The following is a 17,837-nucleotide window of genomic DNA, read 5'->3' on the forward strand; positions in this document are numbered from 1 at the left end:
ATTTGAGATAGGTATTTTAAGTGAAATACCCTGTGTCCTGTTGTAACTTAGGGATAGAATTTGATTTTTTGTAGTTGTAGTAATAGTTAGAAAGAAATTTAATATAATTCAAAAGGATCAGGTGCTATTATAATGGGGTATGGAGAGATGATAGCAAAAGACGAATCAATACTTTAATTGCATGGAGGCATCAATAGCTTCCTATTGCTAAAGTCTTTTTGTCTAGTAGCATAACACTCCAAAACATCAGATTGGGCATGTTCCATGAAAACATTTTGATAAAAACTGAAAAAATTCAGTTAATTAAGTATAGTTTTTAAAAAAGTATTCAGTACTCTGACACAGTACACATTAAGTATTTGAGCATTTGTCAGAGTTTTCTGGTTAGGTCTGAGCTTAATGACAGTGTGAAAAGCCTTGGCTACTGACTCATTGCTTGATGAAGAGTGTCTGACCTGCCTTATTTTAGCAGTCTTTTAGTAGGATGCCACACAGTTACTGTTTTGTGAATGGTGTCCTCTGTAATTTTATACAACAGTATGATTTAAGTCATCGTTAGAATTAAGCAAAAAGAGAAATTATATTGTCTTCATTGAATAGGGTATTTTGGTTTAATTTCATTAAAATAACACAGAGCAATAATGTAAAAATAAAAGTGCCTTCATTGATTCCAAATTAAAGAAAGCAGAAAACAAAAATCCTTTGCTTTATAAATAAAAAGGCTTTTATATATTGTCTTACCTTAGTTCTCAGTGTGCATACACCTAAAAGCAATTTAAACATTTAATTTCCCAAACCATGTGAGTTTAAAAGTTCTTGATGTTTTAAAATATTATTCTATCAGTACCCGTGGTGAATATTTTAAGTCTCAAGTGTAATGCATTGTGATATTTAAAGCCTTTTTACCATTCTTTTTGTATGTGTTTAGACATAATTTATTTGGGCATGCACTTTTTGAATAGGATTGTGTTTCTCTAGTGCAGATTGGTTATCTTGTAAAGATTTGCTTTTTAAAGGTCTTCCTCAAGCTATGTGAACAGAAAGAAAATGAAAAGTGGAGCTTTACCGTTGAACAATTGAAACATTAGTCATTAAGTTGTATAGGGTGACCATACATTCCTGGTGTGCCTAGGACAGTGCTGGTTTAGGTCTCGTGTCAAGAGAAATAATTAGAAATGCTCCCTAATCATGCTCAGAATTACTCAGATTTGGATGGAAATTTATATGGTCACTCACTCTGTGCGCGTGGGGCCTTTTTTTCTTATAAACATGTAAGGACCCAGTGTCTGTTATACATTACCATTTTTATTAATGTCTAAATAGAATTTTTAATTGCTTAAAAAATTTAAATTTAAAATAAATGTTTTCCCCTAAGATCGTGAGATTGTTTTGCAGGCTCCCATTTTCTTTCGAGCCATGTTAAAAGTGAAGCCAGGTGACTTTCTACTAGTCAGTTTGTCTTACCTCCTGATCACCCCAAAATACTAGTTTATGACCGTAGATTATTATGCTTGGCACCAGGTTCCAGAGATGACTTATATTTATCACTACAAGATCTCCTTGAACATTTCCCCTGATTCTGTGAGCTTTGATTATTTTTAATGGGAATTTCTCATCTTTTCATTTTAGTAGGTTTTGTTCAAATGTTGGCTCTTCTAGATGGCACAAATAACTCCTTATATTCTAGTTGCTATGTACTTTCTGATAGAAATTCTATTCTGTCCGTAAGGATAAGCATACTTTCAAGTATCTTGATTCTAAGAACACATTACTTAAGCGGGTATTTTATTTGTTAATTCTAACTTTTTTTGTATGTTACAACTACTAAAAATAACAGGCAAAATCAAGCTTAGTTATCTATTCAACTAAAATATGAACTCTTGGTGGACAGTAACCCTTCTTCAGTATTTCCCATAATTTCTGGAACATTTCTGAACATACAGTATATTTTTTTAATGATTAATTATTCCTTTATTGGTTAGAAATTAATGGGAATATTTTAAACATGTATAATCTGCGTATCACTTTTATACTGTATTTAGTAATATGTTAAACTTCTTCCTTCAGGCATCAGGTCATTTGACCCTGTAATAATTTGTTATTGGAAACGTAGACTGAGCTTGCATTTGTCATAATCATCATTTTAGAAATTATACCACTCTATGGAATGTCGAGTTATATCACCCGAGAAGACCAGTACAGCAAGCCTCCGCACAAAAAGCTGAAAGACCGCCAGATTGACCGCCAGAATCGCCTCAACAGCCCTCCTTCTTCGATCTACAAGAGCAACTGCACAACCGTGTACAACGGCTACGGGAAGGGCCACAGTGGTGGTGGCGGCGGAGGCGGGGGAGGAGGCAGCGGTGGGCCGGGCGTTAAGAAAACAGAGCGGCGAGCAAGAAGCAGTCCGAAGTCAAGTGACGCAGACTTGCAAGGTAATGTTCAAAGACGTTTGCCGTGAAAGAGTGAGACGCCGAGTTTTCTGTCAGGGTGTTGCATGGCAGTTGGTCTTTCTGCTAGGAGCGATAGGGTAGACCTTCTCTTATCTTTTGCTCAGCAAGGACAGGATGTTTTGTCATCTCTTTTCTATCACTACTTCATGGCAGACGTGTTATTTCTTCGATCACACGTGCTGTGTCACGTTCTACTTAATCTCAGTAACAAGTACCTGACAGTGTTTTCACGTTAGCTTACTTCCGTTGTTTCATTCTAAGTAGACAAATGTGGAAGAGATCCTAAGTAAAACAGGTAAACTTTCTAAGAAGTATAGGGCTAGTTTAAATCTCAAAACAATTATACCTCATAAAACCAGATGTAATTACTTCCATACTGTAGTGAAATTTATCATTGTGTAAGGGAATATATTTCTGTCTCCCTCATCAGTTATTGTTTTCAGTGCCACCTTTGGCATCCTGAATGAAGTATTCATAGACCAAGGATGAGAGGGAAGAATTAGGGGCACCACATATAAATAGAGAGACATCAGTTCAAAAGGGCATTTGTTTCTTTGTAGATTAGTCTTGTGGCTGTAGATCAATAAATATGGGAAGAAGGTGCGCGTGCCTTAAATGAAGCTTTTAGGTAAGACTTAGACACAACCTGTTCTTATGCCACAGGAGTTAAAAACAGAAGCTTTTTATGTAGGCATATGTAGAAGGCTGACTTAAGGGAAGCAAAAGAAGAACACTTTGATAAGCTAGGTGAGATAACAGATAGAAATAAAGACATGTGAAAGACAAGGTAAGAACGGATTATAACACTATTAAATACACTCCTTCCTTATCGGGCCTCATCCAGGTAGAAACCGGCATTGTGTATGTGAGAATGTGTTTGTGAATGAAAAAGACAGAATTAGTGTATGGTTGATTGTGTAGGGAAGACTGGCCTCTGTCAGGGCAGAAGAAAATTAGGTAAAACCAGACACTGGCATCAACATTTCCTCCCGTGTTGTTCATATGAGTGAACTGCAGCACGAAAAAGAGCAATAGTAAGATACAGTGAAAAGTGAACAGTAATTTCTCTGTGAGATATATTATACGTGCTTTTAATTTTGTTTATTCCTTTCTGTATTTTCCAACTTTTATTTAATTACCATGCATTATTATTATTATAATTATTAAACAAAACATAAACAAGTATATAAGAGTGACCCAAGATTTAAGAGGCTTTCAAACAGCTCCTAGTGGAAAGTGCTATGTCTGCTGTATAAAATGATTTTTAGTCAAATAATACTATAATTTCTAAGTTTGAAATTCAGTTATTAGCAAGTTATAATTTTAAATCATGGGCATTTAAGAGAGAATTCACACACAAAAAAATTAGAAATAGGTTTTCCTAAGGAGAATTTTAGTCTACAGAAAAAGAATGTATAAGCTGTCTTCAGAGAGCTTATGAAGTTTGAACTACCTTGATTACTTGATTAATTCTTTAATACTTTTTGTTCTGCCTTGCATCAAAAAAGATTTAAGGCAGATGAAATAGATAAATATAATAGAGCCAGATAAAACAAATTTGAGTAAGATCTAAGAGGCAGAGAGACAATAAGAGAAGGGAAATAAGATGAAGCAGGGTTAAAGTTAGCATACAAAATTAGTGAAGTTATGAATTACCTGGCAAAAGTAAACCTTCCTTATATATGCAATTATTTCCTTTTACATATACCTAAATGTGTAAGCTGCCCTATATTTTAATATTCTCTCATAGCTGTAAGAGAGGAAATGGATTTGCATTGAAATCAACGCTGAAATGTTTGCTAATGTACATATGTTTACAAGCGTTTTGGCATTTTACATTATGACAGAGAGTATAATTATTCTGAGCACCTTAAGCTCTTTGCTGTTGTGTAGAGAACATGTTATTGTGTTGGTAACAGTGAGATCTTTTTCATTATGGGCTTCTGGGAGTGTGTGTTTCACAATGAAAAGAGTTAGAAAATATTTTTATCTCACCTTCAGTTCAAACTTGGTGTATTGTTCCTTTTCTCATCACAGTATTTGCCTACTCAAAATCACTCCAAGTGCTACTCTCCACATGGTTTAGCCATGAAATATATAGAGTCAGATGGAGTATTATTTTATGTACTCTAGCGCATTCCAATAAGGATCTGAGGGGGTTTACATGTTGGATAAAAAAATAACAATTTGCTGACATGAATTGAAAACTTACGTCCTGACAAAAAAATACACACGGATGTTTGGAGCAGCTTTATTCATAATTGCCAAAACTTGGAAGCAACCAAGATGTCCTTCAGTAAGTAAATGGATAAATAAACTGGTTCATCCACACATGGAGTATTACTCAGCACTGAAAAGAAATGAGCTATCTAGCTATAAAAGACACGGAGCCACCTTAAATACATGTTACTGCGTGAAACAAGCCAGTCTGAAAAGGCTACCTACTGTATGATTCCAACTATCCAATAGAAAAAGGCAAAACTATGGAGGCAGTGAAAAGATTCATAGATGTCAGGGGTTCGGGGAGTGAGGAGTGAACAGGCAGAGCACAGAGGATTTTTAGGGCAGTGAAACTACTCTGTCTGTTACTGTAATGGTGGGTACATATCACATACATTGGTCAAAACCCATACAGTGTACAACACCAAGAGTTACATACACCCTAACGTAAACTATGGACTTGGTAATGGTGGCCTGTCAGTGTAGGTTCATCAGCTGTAACAAATGTACTGCTCTGGCGTGGACATGATAGGTGGGGCAGGCTCTGTGCATGTGGTGGGTGGGGTGTATAAGGGCCTTCTTTGCATCTGATCAGTTTTGCTCTGCAATTAAAACTGCTCTGAAAAGTAATCTATAAAAAAATAAATATCTGAGGAAACTGAGGACAAATAAGACGAAGACACGAGTAAGGTTGTACACAAAGAATCCCGAAGAGTTGCTTGATGTAGGCCATCTATTTGGCTTTGAGCCTCCAGGTTGTCCGAAGCAAAGAGGAAAACCTGAATCAGGTGGAATAGGTGAACAAAAGCACCTCTTGTTCCTGGAGTCCATAATGTTGTTCATAGTGGTTCAGCCCTGTCTGCCTCAGAATGTGATTGTTGGCTGAAAGGATCCCAGAAGGCTTCTTCTGCCTTCTCATACGTAAATGGCAACATTCTCCCAGGGTATCTTTTTGCTTGAATGTACTGCAACTGACTCCTGTACCCAGGAAGTAAGTTTCTCAAATAATTCTTAAGTTTTCAGTGCCATCTGATTAATATGAAGCTACAATTAATTCTAGTATGTTGATCTGTTTACATTCATGTGTAGTTCGCACAAGATTAGGGTTTATACTTAACCATGACGTACAGGTTGTGGTATTTTTCTACATTCTACTTAAGATGCCCACGTTTGCCAGAGGAGGCCAACTTTTAGTCTCAGAATTCCCTAGTTTTTGAGGGAATCTACTTGAATTACTTACCGCCTTTTTACTACTTAGAAAATACAAATGTAAAAGGAAAAGGGCAAACTTCAAATTTGTACCTGGTGCTGTGATAAGCAAACAAATTATGTTAATCTAAGCAAATAAATATATTAAAAAGATGGAGATTGCTTAATTACTCTCTGGAATCTTGGTTCCCTTGTTTGTACTTCAGAAACACTGGTGGAACTTCCAAAAAATGCAGACCCCTAACCCTCATTGCAGACCTGCTAAACCAGAATCTCTTCACCTGATCTGGCTTCATGTTTTTTCATTAAACTTCCACTGAGAATGATGGCCAGCAAGATAGAGAACTACTGTTCTGATATCAAGGATGGTTACGGAAGGTGTGGTTTGCTAGTTTGTATGTGATGTGAGGTAGGAACTTTAGCTCACCACCTTCTCCCCACCTCCTAGGACTGTGTGTGGCATATAGTATGTACTTAGTAAATATTTGTGGCATGAACCCTGTGTTCTTAACTGCACTGTTCTCTAAAACAAGCCATCTGCTCTGCAGCCAGCCCCTCCTTTCATTTACTGCTGGTACCTTCAGGAAAACAGCTTAGGCAGGACAAAGTCTACAGTACCATCAGGGGAATGTACGATTCCAGTTTTCTTGTACACCTTGGCGTTGATGGTGTGATGTGGGCAGAGAACAGTTGGGGCTTTGGTATCAGACACACTTGGCTTAGAATTGGGTTTTGTCACTTGCTGACTATTTGCTTTTAGTATTCCCTGAATCTCTGTATCCTCATCTGTAAAATGGGTATTTTAATTCCCAATATTAAATATTAAAAGTAGTCTATCTCGGTTCTTAACACCTCAGTATAATGGTCACCCTTGTTACTTGAATATTCTTATCGTCTCCCCCCTGTAATCTTAGGGTCAACTCTCATCAAGATACATGCCCTTCTCAAAACAAGTATCTCTATGTGCCCCTGAGCCCCCTTCTCCCCCTCCCGCCATCCGATGCCGTCTCTCTTGCCTTCATGCCCTCGCCCTGCAACTCCTTCCCCTGTAAGCCAGAAGTGGCTTCCTTCTGCTTAAACCCGTCTTCATTTTGAAAGTTCAACCCTGTACTCCTGGACCTCTGCCTCTGAAAGTTGCATCCAGGCTCTCTGAGGGAGATTGCTACTGGGGTAAAAATGTGCTGCCTACCCAGAGGTGCCACATTTCAACATCTTCTCATCACCCCATCAGGGGCACTTAGAGTTCCGAGTGAGTGAGAACTCTGGATACCCTCTTGGGCCATCCTTTCTAATGAACTCTGTCTTTGGCATCTCCTCATACATTTTTTAGAAACCTGAGTTAGGATTCCCTATGCTTAGTCTGAGGAGGACCGCCTTATGTTTTAAGAAATGGGAGTATCCATCTTCCTCTGCATCCCATCCTCTGATTACAGCCGCATCTACATCAGATCTGAACGTGCTGTACCCCTCCCTAAGGAACCTCCATGGTGGTCCCCATTGTCCAGAGAATAAAGTCTAAGCTGCTTGATGCTCACCTTCCCAAGTACTTTAGATTTCCCCACCAGCTGCCCAAAGTTTTGCCCTATTTCAAGAATATGCCTCATCTTCTCTTCTTGGCTTTTCCTTCCAGTCCCTGTGCCTAGCACACTCCAACTCAGTCCTTCAAGAGCCAGCTCAAATATCATCTCTTTCTGTGGGGCCTGTCTCCCCAAGGCATAATAATGGCAGATTGATTAGGGGAAAATATTTCAAGAAAATTTCCCTTCTCTTTCTTTTCCTTAACTGGCATTTGATTTTAGTTCAGTGCCTGAGCACCTTGTCCATAGTTGTTCAAGGACAGGATGACAGAATTTGTCCTTGTGTGCAGAATGTTGTACAAGAAGAGCTGGGCCTTGAGCCTCTTCTGTGGCCCAAACCAAGTTAAGATTGTCATGTTCCTTTTATCACAGAGGCTACAGAAGTTTCTGTTGCTCTTCTTGAGTGAGAGGGAAGTTTCATCCTTCCATTTTATCCTTGGTAAAAACCGAAGCATATGATATCAAGGAAGTTATTCAGAGGATACAGTTTTGTAACTGAAATCCCCTAGTTTTCAGCCAGCACTGTAGTCCCTGTGTCATATTGATATATCCTCAGAAAGGAGAGTTAGGTTATCTGCTAGTACTGTTTTAGAAATGATTTTGTGAAGCCAGAGTGAAAAACGAAAACTTTGGTGAGGATCCACTGTCTGATAATATGAAAAGACTTAAGTAAGCAACCCCATTAATAATGGGGGGAGTTGTTTGGGTAGAGGAAGGGGAGAAAGAAAGAACATCAAGAGTGTTTATAAGTCACAATCTCCAAACACCTTGTGTGTGTGTGTGTGTGTGTGAAAGTATTTTGTGTGTGCAGTTGATACTGCTGACCTTTACCTCATCCCTGGGTTTATCTTTTTCACTCATTACTTGAACATTTTAAAACCTTAATGGATTTGTAAGATAACAGTTGTTTGTGTTTTAGATTACGTGATACATAACAAGTCATTTCACTAGGCCTCAGTTTCCCTTTCAGTAAAATGAACAGGTGAGTTAAAGTCAGTGATTTTCAGGGCTTCCCTGGTGGCGCAGTGGTTGAGAGTCCGCCTGCCGATGCATTGGACATGGGTTCGTGCCCTGGTCTGGGAGGATCCCACATGCCGTGGAGCGGCTGGGCCCGTGAGCCATGGCCGCTGAGCCTGCGCGTCCGAAGCCTGTGCTCTGCAACGGGAGAGGCCACAGCAGGGAGAGGCCTGCGTACCGCAAAAAAAAAAAAAAAAAGATCTCATGTGGATCCGCAATGCAATACAGAATCCTTCCTCTCCAACCATCATCTTTCTCTCTCTCTTTCTCTCTCTCTCTCTCTCACACACACACACATACGCCGGCGTTGTAACAGCAGATAGAGTTGGAGCTGCTGTGCTTGGGGCGGGAGATATGGGCACTTGTCATCCACAAAGCTTTCCTCACCCTCACTTGGACTCTGGCTGTTCAGTCCCAGGCCACAGCTTCATCGCCATCTAGGAGCTTGTAAGACATGTGCCGTCCTGGTCTGCCCCAGACCTGCTGGATTACAGTTGGTGGAGGTGGGACCCAGCAACCTGTGTTTTGTTGAGCTCTCCAGGTGGTAATCAGGCACAGTAACATTTGAAAACCACTGGCCCCGTGAATGCCAAGCAATTTTGAAGGAAGATTTTTAAATGAGGGGTATGGGAGGCGTTCAGTTAAAACACTCATTTTAAGTTGAAGCTTATTCCTTTTGTAGTACCTGTGTAATGATAAGCATATACGGGAGGTAGAGAGAGTCCCTTTTATGTTGCTAACGTATAAGTAGTAGTTTACGTGAAGACCTCTAGAACTTAGTGTCATATGGGAAAACATTGGGACAAAATGGTAAGACTTCCAAATATAGAAGAAGATGAAGATACAGCATACTTTTGGCATTTGACCTTTGGAATTGTTGACAATCCAGAGACTCAGTTACACTGTTGATAAAATTCCATCACATAGAATGATAGTTTCTGATTGTAACATTGAAAGCTGGTGACAAAAGCATTATTCTTATGCTTTTCTCCTTCTGACCCCCAGTAGTAGTATTCCTTATTACCAGGTTTTTGTGTTCTGATTTCTTCTCAGATGGCCCTCCCTGACATTTTTTCTCTTTCTACATTTTGCTATTACTGGTCAGAAACCAGAATCTGACCCCTGTATGTATGTACTGAAATTAGCATGAAAGTTTATTCATTCTGCAGATAAGAATTGCTGTAGTGAGGGTGAGGACGGCCTTTTCCTCCAGAGGTCTGAGATTGTGGGCAGTTGCCGGTTCTTGGAGGCTGTCTCTTGCTGGGTGGCTTGGCTCTGGGAGGGGCGGCTGCATCCACCTGTGCAGGGCTGGCAGTGGTTTCCTTTGTTTGGAAGGACAGGCCTAATGTTAATAAGGTCTGGAATGTGACGAGTTAAGGCAGATTTTCTTTTGGAGTCTCTTTTGGTCCTGGCTCCCTATAAGAGATAACACTGGTGCTGTTCTGTTTAAAATAAGGTGTTTAGTGGGGCTTTCACACTTCATAAGTGGCTCATTTCTTCTTTCACCTGCAGCCTTTTTCTCTCATGAGCACATACCTCCTAGGCATACTCTGACTGGGTGTTTTGGAAGAGAGTTTACTTGTGCAGGGGGCAGGGATCCTTTCTCCCGGTGTGGGTGCTTTCCACACTGCATTTGAAAATGGTACAGTTTCTAGTTGGATTTTCATTATTGCTTCATCTCAAGTTTTTGGTGATGATAAATCCCGTGTGTTTTCACCTGTCTGCAGCTGCATATGAATCCTGTGCGTGGCAAAAATATCAAGAAAACATGAAAAAGAAAATGAGCTCAAGTCAGTGGAGTTTACCCATTCTTCTGCCAAGTACAGTCTGAAAAGTGAAAATAGTCCAGTCAAACCCAAGTGACTTTTATTTTTTTGAAGAGACAATGTGGACCCTTGGATCAAAATGCAAGATACACTCATTTTGGCAGGAAGCTGGGCAATTAACACCCTTACTTCCATTTCAGATGTAGATTGCCAGATCTATCCCCTAGTCTCCAAGGCCCCTGAGGGATGCTGGGAGAGGTCTGAGCAGGTTTCCAGGCCTTGTGACAACTGCCTACGTGTGGGATGGAAGGGAGGGAGACTTGGGGACAGAAGGCTGTTTTCAGGAGGAGGGTGCTGCTCACTGACATGTGCTTTCTGACCTGGGCATTATCCTCTGAGGGCCAGAGCTGGAGAAATCCAGCAATGAATAACTTTTTTCAGTAAGACCCCAGTGTACTGATTTTTTTTTTCCTTCCAGAGGCATTGACTTTCCTGATACAAAGGCAAAATCTGTGGCTCAACAAAGAGGAAAATGTGGTGGCCCAAATTTTTGCTATTGAGTAGAGTGTATAGTTGTCTTTATCAAGTTCCATCACTTATCTTTTTGCCTTTTGCCCTTTCCCCCTGTATTTCTGTTGCAATCTGGAATGTTTTAAAGATGTTAACTACATGGTTCATTCAACAGACAGGATGAGATATTTTTGTCATGTCAGTTTAAGAAGTCTTAACGCATTAAATCATACTTGAAGCTTCCCATTTTTCACTTACATATAAAAAGACAGACAACATGCAAAAATTTTTTTGAGTTTTCTCTTGCAGTGAATGTTCACCAGAAGATTGAGGGCAGAATTTTGATTAGTTTCTACCATATGTAGTACTTAACTCTGTGAACCCATATTATTTTCTCTGCCTTTTTTTGCTTTCTTGGGAACTGATCATAGAGGCATTTAGATGACATCAGAACCCATGTGGGTAAAATACATGTCATCCCAAAGAACCCTTTAAACAGCAGGTATAAGTGATGACATGGTTGTTTCTGGTACATATATAACCTTCAATTTTATTGAATTGAAACTTTTACATGTTATTCTCTCATTTAGCTAAGTTGAATTCTGAATTTAACTGGGTCAAAGGGCATCGTCACAAATGTGCCATACTTAGAAGCAAAATAACATACTAGTCAGGACCTTGCAGATCTGGGTTTAGTCCCACCTCTGCCCCTTGTGAACCTTGGGCCTTTGGGCAAGATAGTTAATCTCTCAAAGCTTCAGTTTCTTCATGTCTGTATAAAATGGGGACCATTAATAGCACCTATTTCAGAAGACTGTCATGAGTTCTTAATACAATTTTAGAGGCACTAAGTGCTTCAGAAATGTTAAAGAATATGGATAAAGAAAGACCATGGCATTTTTCTGCTTAAGGGAACCGCCTCATGTAGGTCATGTTAACAGAACCCCCAGCCTGGGAGCGCAACCCCTGGAGTGCTGCAGGACAGGGCCTCCTGTGTTCTGAGTCAATGTTGAGTAACTTTCAGTGCCAAGGATTTGAGATATGAGGGGAGTCAGAGAGGCATCCAATCCCAAGAAAAGACTGTGACCGTTTACCACCAACAGCCTGGTAAATCCTGGGCAAGAGTAAAATTCAGTTCCCTCCTTATCTCTCCTCTGCCTCTTCTCTGGGCTGGATTCTCTTGTGAGGCCGAGGAGTAGAGCCTAATGGGCCAGCTTGTTTCTGTGTCTGAACCTTCTCAACACACGGCTTTAAATTACTTTGCTAGGTGTTAGAAGTGCTGCAAAAGGAGTAGCTGGAGATGACTTGGGCAAGCCACGACTTCTCTATATTTTGCTAACACTTATATTACTTGCTGTGGGGCCGTTAGTTAACCCAGACGGATAAGCTTGCTAGGAAAGCCACTAAATTTCAAGCTCTTTCACAGTTCTTCCTTATACCTCAGAAGTCATACACGTCCACATTCTGTTGGTCACATATTGTACCTACTGATACGGTGTGGAAGGCGTCTGCCCCGAGGTGGGCTGATGGTGGGGTGAGGTAGGGGAGGGGTCATCTCAGAGGCTGGCCACCACATGGTGTGTGGAGTCGGGGACCATGCCTATTAATACTCCACTCCATCGGAAATAGTCTCGGCATTTGTGATGGAATTTTGGCAACTTTCCAGCTGTTATGTCAACATCGATTTTGTCACTACATCTCCTGTGGAGTGGTCCTTCAGGATTCCTGTATGTAAGTGCTGTATGAAGAGGCAGGGTATCGAATCTCTGGGTTTACAGGACCAGTTTCTTATAACGTGACGATTATAGACAGTATTGCAGATACGCTAATTACAGGCCATCGTTTCTGCTCTGACCAGCCTTTGCTTTTATTTCCAACTTAATTTGCCCGACCATACACACCACAGTGCAGCCGATTATATCACGCTGTTCCAATCTTTGGTACTGTAATGAGACCTTGAAATTCTATTAAGGATTGAGTAGAGAACACAAGGGTAAAATGGGTAAGGTCCATGAGAGAGAGCAGTGATACCAGCTCATTGCTTGCGATTTAGGATTTACAAAGTAAAGAGTGTAAATGTCGCTGTAGTTGACCATAAAATCTCCTCTTCTTGCCTTCTGGTGCTGAGTTTGCATTCTTATATGTGCCTCGTGCCCCACCACCCCCAATTGTAGCTGCTCCTTCCCAGCTGCATCAGAAGAATGGAGCTTTCCACACACGCAGGCAGGCGTTGAGCTCAGAAAAGGGGCAGGAAAGAGCAGGTGATAGTGGTGGGGATGATTTGCTCCAGGCACAAAAGGGAATTGTGATATCCGGAAAACTGGAAAATGAGGAGGCTGGAGTGAGAGGAGAAGGGCCTCAGAGGAATGGCACATTGAAACAAAAGGAAGTGGCCAAAAGGAAAATAAGTAGAACGAAAGGAGGAAACGTGGTGGACAGGGAAGATTCTGTGGATTGTGGAATAAAGATAATTTGGCAAAAACAAGAGGAAGAAAAGCAGAGAGGTTTCATGGTTCCATTTTCATAGATTGCATTCCACCCACTCAGTCAGCATTTTCCAGCGGAGTAGGGCACAGCCCTTTTGCCCTGTGTGGTCCATGAGCCCTTTTATCGGTGGCTCCACTTTGGGCAGCTCCACTTTGACCAAATCTCCATGTAAATAAAACTCTTACTCTTTCCCCTTTGGGCTTTCCTGAAGCTTATGTCTTCCTCCTGTGCTGAGTTAGGACATTCACTGCCAGTGTAGATTCGATAAGCGAATTAAAAATGAAGCCTTACACGGAACTTCAGCAGCGTTAGCAATACACTAGATTGAAGTATTGGGTTTTTGAATAGTGCTCTGCAGTTGTTAAAGTGATGTTTTAGAGTTTGGGTATGCTTAAAAACTGGAAATTTAGAAAAAAAATTTCCTTTTTAAACTTTAACTCGGAAGTTAAGAACAAGAAAGGGGTTTACTTTACCCTTGAGTTAGTGTGCTTTTGTTAAAAGCAGCCTGCGTTAATCAAATGTCATGATTATTTTTAGGTCCTCTAACAAACTGAGGTTACTTTTTGTTTGTTTGTTTTTAGTTTAGATTTATTTAACTTATAGAAGTAATATTTACTTATTTTGACAATGAAAAAACTACAGACATGTAGAGCGGTCATCTCTCTCCCTTTAGCCATCTCAGTCTACTCCCTCAGAAATAGTTTGTATCTTTTCACATCCTTTGAAGTAGTTTTCATCCTGTTCTGTTCTTTTTTTTTAATTCATTTTTAACGTCTTTACTGGAGTATAATTTCTTTACAATGGTGTGTTTGTTTCTGCTTTATAACAAAGTGAATCAGCTGTACATATACATATATCCCCATATCCCCTCCCTCTTGCGTCTCCCTCCCACCCCCCTATCCCACCCCTCTAGGTGGTGACAAAGCACCGAGCTGGTCTCCCTGTGCTGTGCGGCTGCTTCCCACTAGCTATCTGTTTTACATTTGGTAGTGTGTATATGTCCATGCCACTCTCTCACTTCGTCCCAGTTTACCCTTCCCCCTCCCTGTGTCCTCAAGTCTATTCACTGAGGTTACTTTAAAATGCAGTCAGCTCTTTCCAAAGTCAAAAAAGGAAGTTCACTCTTAACTTTACATTTATATGTAATAAAAAAGAATATTGATGGCATTTCTAGTAAGTGCTCAGATCTTGCTTCCTAGGCTTATTAGATCTACCCCAAGAGAGCAACATGAGGAAGTGAGAGGGAAGAACTAGGTCTACAAACAATTTTTTAAAGATTTTCATAAATGCATTTGTTACTGCTGTGCTTAATTCACATGGTGAACTTACATGGACCTCTTTTTCCCTATTATTTGAAAAGACAAATTATTATATGGAACAGTAAGCTCCTTAAAATCAAGAGGGATGGAGAAACTGCCATATTTTAGGTTCACTGAGTTCCTCAAAACTATTTAAGTATATTGCCAAGCACATTAAAAAAATAATATTTAGTCTTTCAGGGAGGTTTTTTTTTTTTTTTTGGTGGAATGTTGCCCCAAGGAACTCCATAAGATATCAGCATCTTTTGAAAACTCGGGTTAAAAATCATGTGTCACTTAAATTAAAATGGTTGTTGGTGCTTTAATTCTTCAGCTATCATGTTATTTTATTTTTTGACACACACTGACACTATTAATATTTACTCTTCACACTGTTGTCCACAAGAGGGTAGCTCAAATTTGATGGCAGACAGTATTCAGTTTGAAACTGTGTTTCCTTTTTATTGAAGATTTCTGTGTCTGTGAAGTATTATTCTCCACACATTTCAGTCTCTGGATTTAGTGAACTCAGCGCATCTCGAATATCATGTATAAGGGCAAAAATGTCTCTATTAATGTTTGATAAGTGTCTACTATATTAGCATTTTATAGAAGAAAGGTTATCTTTTTGGTAGTAAGGATACATGCGTTGTAGAATCAGTAAGACTTTCTGCTGCTTTGCCTGATTCTGCAGTTGGATAAATGCCTGTTTTCTGCACCATTTATTTTAAATAATTTCAGGGCCAGTTGGTGACCATTCTGCAGTCATGCTGCTTTTAGTTGGAATGGGAGATACGAGTAATCTTTTATATATTAGCCTTTATTCCTTACTCTTTCAGAACTTTGGTTGTCTGAACTTGGTAATCTGTGGAATGTTTTGTACCCAGAAATTAGGATTCTCATTCATTCTTCTCTTTTTCTTCTGTTTTATACTTTTCTTTATCACTTGCGTTTTAAAATTCTGCGAATTCTCTCCCCTGCCTCCCCGACTTCGAATGCCTGGCTTTCATGATCTGCCATATTTGTCATCACTAATACTATGAATGGACCTTTAAAATTTAGAATTATTTCTTTATTCATTCATCTGTTCACTTACTTACTACTGGGGTATTTTTGTTTTGCTTTTGGAGTGGGAAGAAGCAGGAAATGATAGATGAGAAGAATGCTTTTAGTACTAGATTTTTATCATAGCTCTCAACCCATTTACTTTTGAAGAAGAAAGGTTCAAGATGTGCTCTTATTTTAAGTCTATGTTACAAGCTCATTGAGCACATCTGAGGAAAAGGATAGCACTTGAGATAAGTTCATGGCCCTTCTTTAAAAGAGCATGATCCACTTGGTAGGTTTTCTGTGTCCTCTTATTTCCATCTCCTTCCTGCATTTTTTGAATCATTTTTATGCACGAGATGGGAAAAACGGGAAATCGAAAGATTGACATTAATTTATTTGACCGGGAAACGGCATCTGAGCAGGGGTAAATGCCAATACAATCAATCTTTTTTTGTCCCTATGCTAAATTTGGGGTAATACCTAATCTGTTGTTGTCAGAGCCCCCCCCCCCCAATTCAGCAAATTTTAGTTCCATATTCCATATTAGTAGGAGAATGGATTAAAAGTAAAAGTTTGTGATAAACTCTGACACAGTCCTGGCATGTAGTATGAACTCAGTTCATTTAATTTGGCTTTATTTTCTTTGCTGTCTCTATTCATATTGAAGTTACTGTTGCCCATGAAGAGGTTAGCTCAGCGGAGCACACCTCTGATGGGCTGTAACTAACAAATTACCACGAAGTCAGTGATTTAAAACAACGGAAATTTATTCTGTCATGGCTCTGGAGGGAATCTGAAGAATACGATTTCAGAGGTCAGAAGTCTGAAATCAGGTGTCACTGGGTTGAATTCAAGGTGTTGGCAGGGTAATGCTCCTTCCAGAGGCTCTAGGGAAGAATCTGTTTTTTTTTTTATCTTTCCCAGCCAGGGGATGCCATCATTCCCTTTGCTTGTGGCTGCATCACTCCCATCTTGAAGACCAGCATCTTCAAATATCTCTCTGCTCCATCTTCACATTGCTTTGTCCTCTGTGCATGTCAAATCTTGCTTTGCTTCCTTCTTACAAGAATACATGTGATTTCATTTAAGGCCCACTCAGATAATTCAGGATAGTCTTCCCATCTCAGAATCCTTAACTTAGTCGCATGTCTGAAGACTTTGCCATGAAAGGTAACATTCACAGGGTCCAGAGATTAGGATATGGATATCCTTTGGGGGCCATTTTCAGCCTAACCCATGCTGCTTCCAGTGTCCCCATTGTAGTAACCTGGTCAGGACCAGCTCATTACCCTTCATGGTGTTTGGGTCTGATTGCAGGATTCGTTCACCTTCCTCAGCATCCACCACAGCTTTTTCAGTGTGTTACAGTTTAGTATAAATGTCTAAGAGCAGCTCTGAGTATCTGTCTCTGATAACGCAGGCCAAGAATCACTTACCAGAGCTGTGTCTTCTCTTCATGGTAGCAGTTTGCATCAGGGATGTCTCTGCACAGTTAATTAAGCTAGTTGAGGCAAGTCAGAAGGTTGAATGCTGTAATTGTTCATATTAACTCTGGAAATTGGAATGAGTTGTCACGTGGATATGTGCATGTATATGCATGTAAGTGGTGGATATGTATTTTCAGGACATATTAATGGAAGTTAAATAAAAGGATCTGTATAATTCCTTTTAGAGTTAATGGCATTTTCCAAAAAGAAGTGAAAGGAACCTATCTTAATTTGGAACATATATTTTCTTCAAAAAGGAAACTGAGGTAGCTTTCAGCTAGCATGAGGTAAGACTAAGAAGGCTGTCAGAATAATTAATTCTTTATGAATCTAATGATTCTATAATAATTAACAATCATTATAAAACTCCCCCAAGGGGCTTCCCTGGTGGCGCAGTGGTTGAGAGTCTGCCTGCCGATTCAGGGGACATGGGTTCGTGCCCCTGTCCGGGAAGATCCCACATGCCGCGGAGCGGCTGGACCCGTGAGCCATGGCCGCTGAGCCTGCACGTCTGGAGCCTGTGCTCCACAACGGGAGAGGCCACAGCATTGAGAGGCCCACGTACCGCAAAACAAAACAAAACAAAACAAAACAAACAAAAGCTCCCCCAAGAAAATTCCATAAAAGCTGATGCTTGTTGGATTTTGACTGGATTGCTAATGCTATAGATTGATTACATGTGTCCTTTCCTTGATGGCTATATCTAGGTGAGGTCTAATAATTAGTTTAATTTTGAAGAAGAGTTATAAGGACCCCAAGGTAT

At 40.0% G+C, this 17,837-nt stretch overlaps 1 protein-coding gene across 3 annotated transcripts in view; it reads left to right on the forward strand.

The window, feature by feature from the left end:
- The window catches only part of FNDC3B (fibronectin type III domain containing 3B), a 358,179-nt gene that overhangs the window by 209,600 nt on the left and 130,742 nt on the right, over positions 1–17,837 (forward strand). For all 3 annotated transcript variants that reach the window (XM_067738062.1, XM_067738064.1, XM_067738065.1), the window contains exon 6: positions 2,148–2,435. In XM_067738062.1, coding sequence (XP_067594163.1) covers positions 2,148–2,435 — 288 coding nt within the window. The remainder of the gene's footprint in view (positions 1–2,147; positions 2,436–17,837) is intronic.

This window comes from Pseudorca crassidens, chromosome 5, assembly GCF_039906515.1.
Source record: "Pseudorca crassidens isolate mPseCra1 chromosome 5, mPseCra1.hap1, whole genome shotgun sequence".
In the NCBI taxonomy this organism is placed as follows: domain Eukaryota; kingdom Metazoa; phylum Chordata; class Mammalia; order Artiodactyla; family Delphinidae; genus Pseudorca; species Pseudorca crassidens.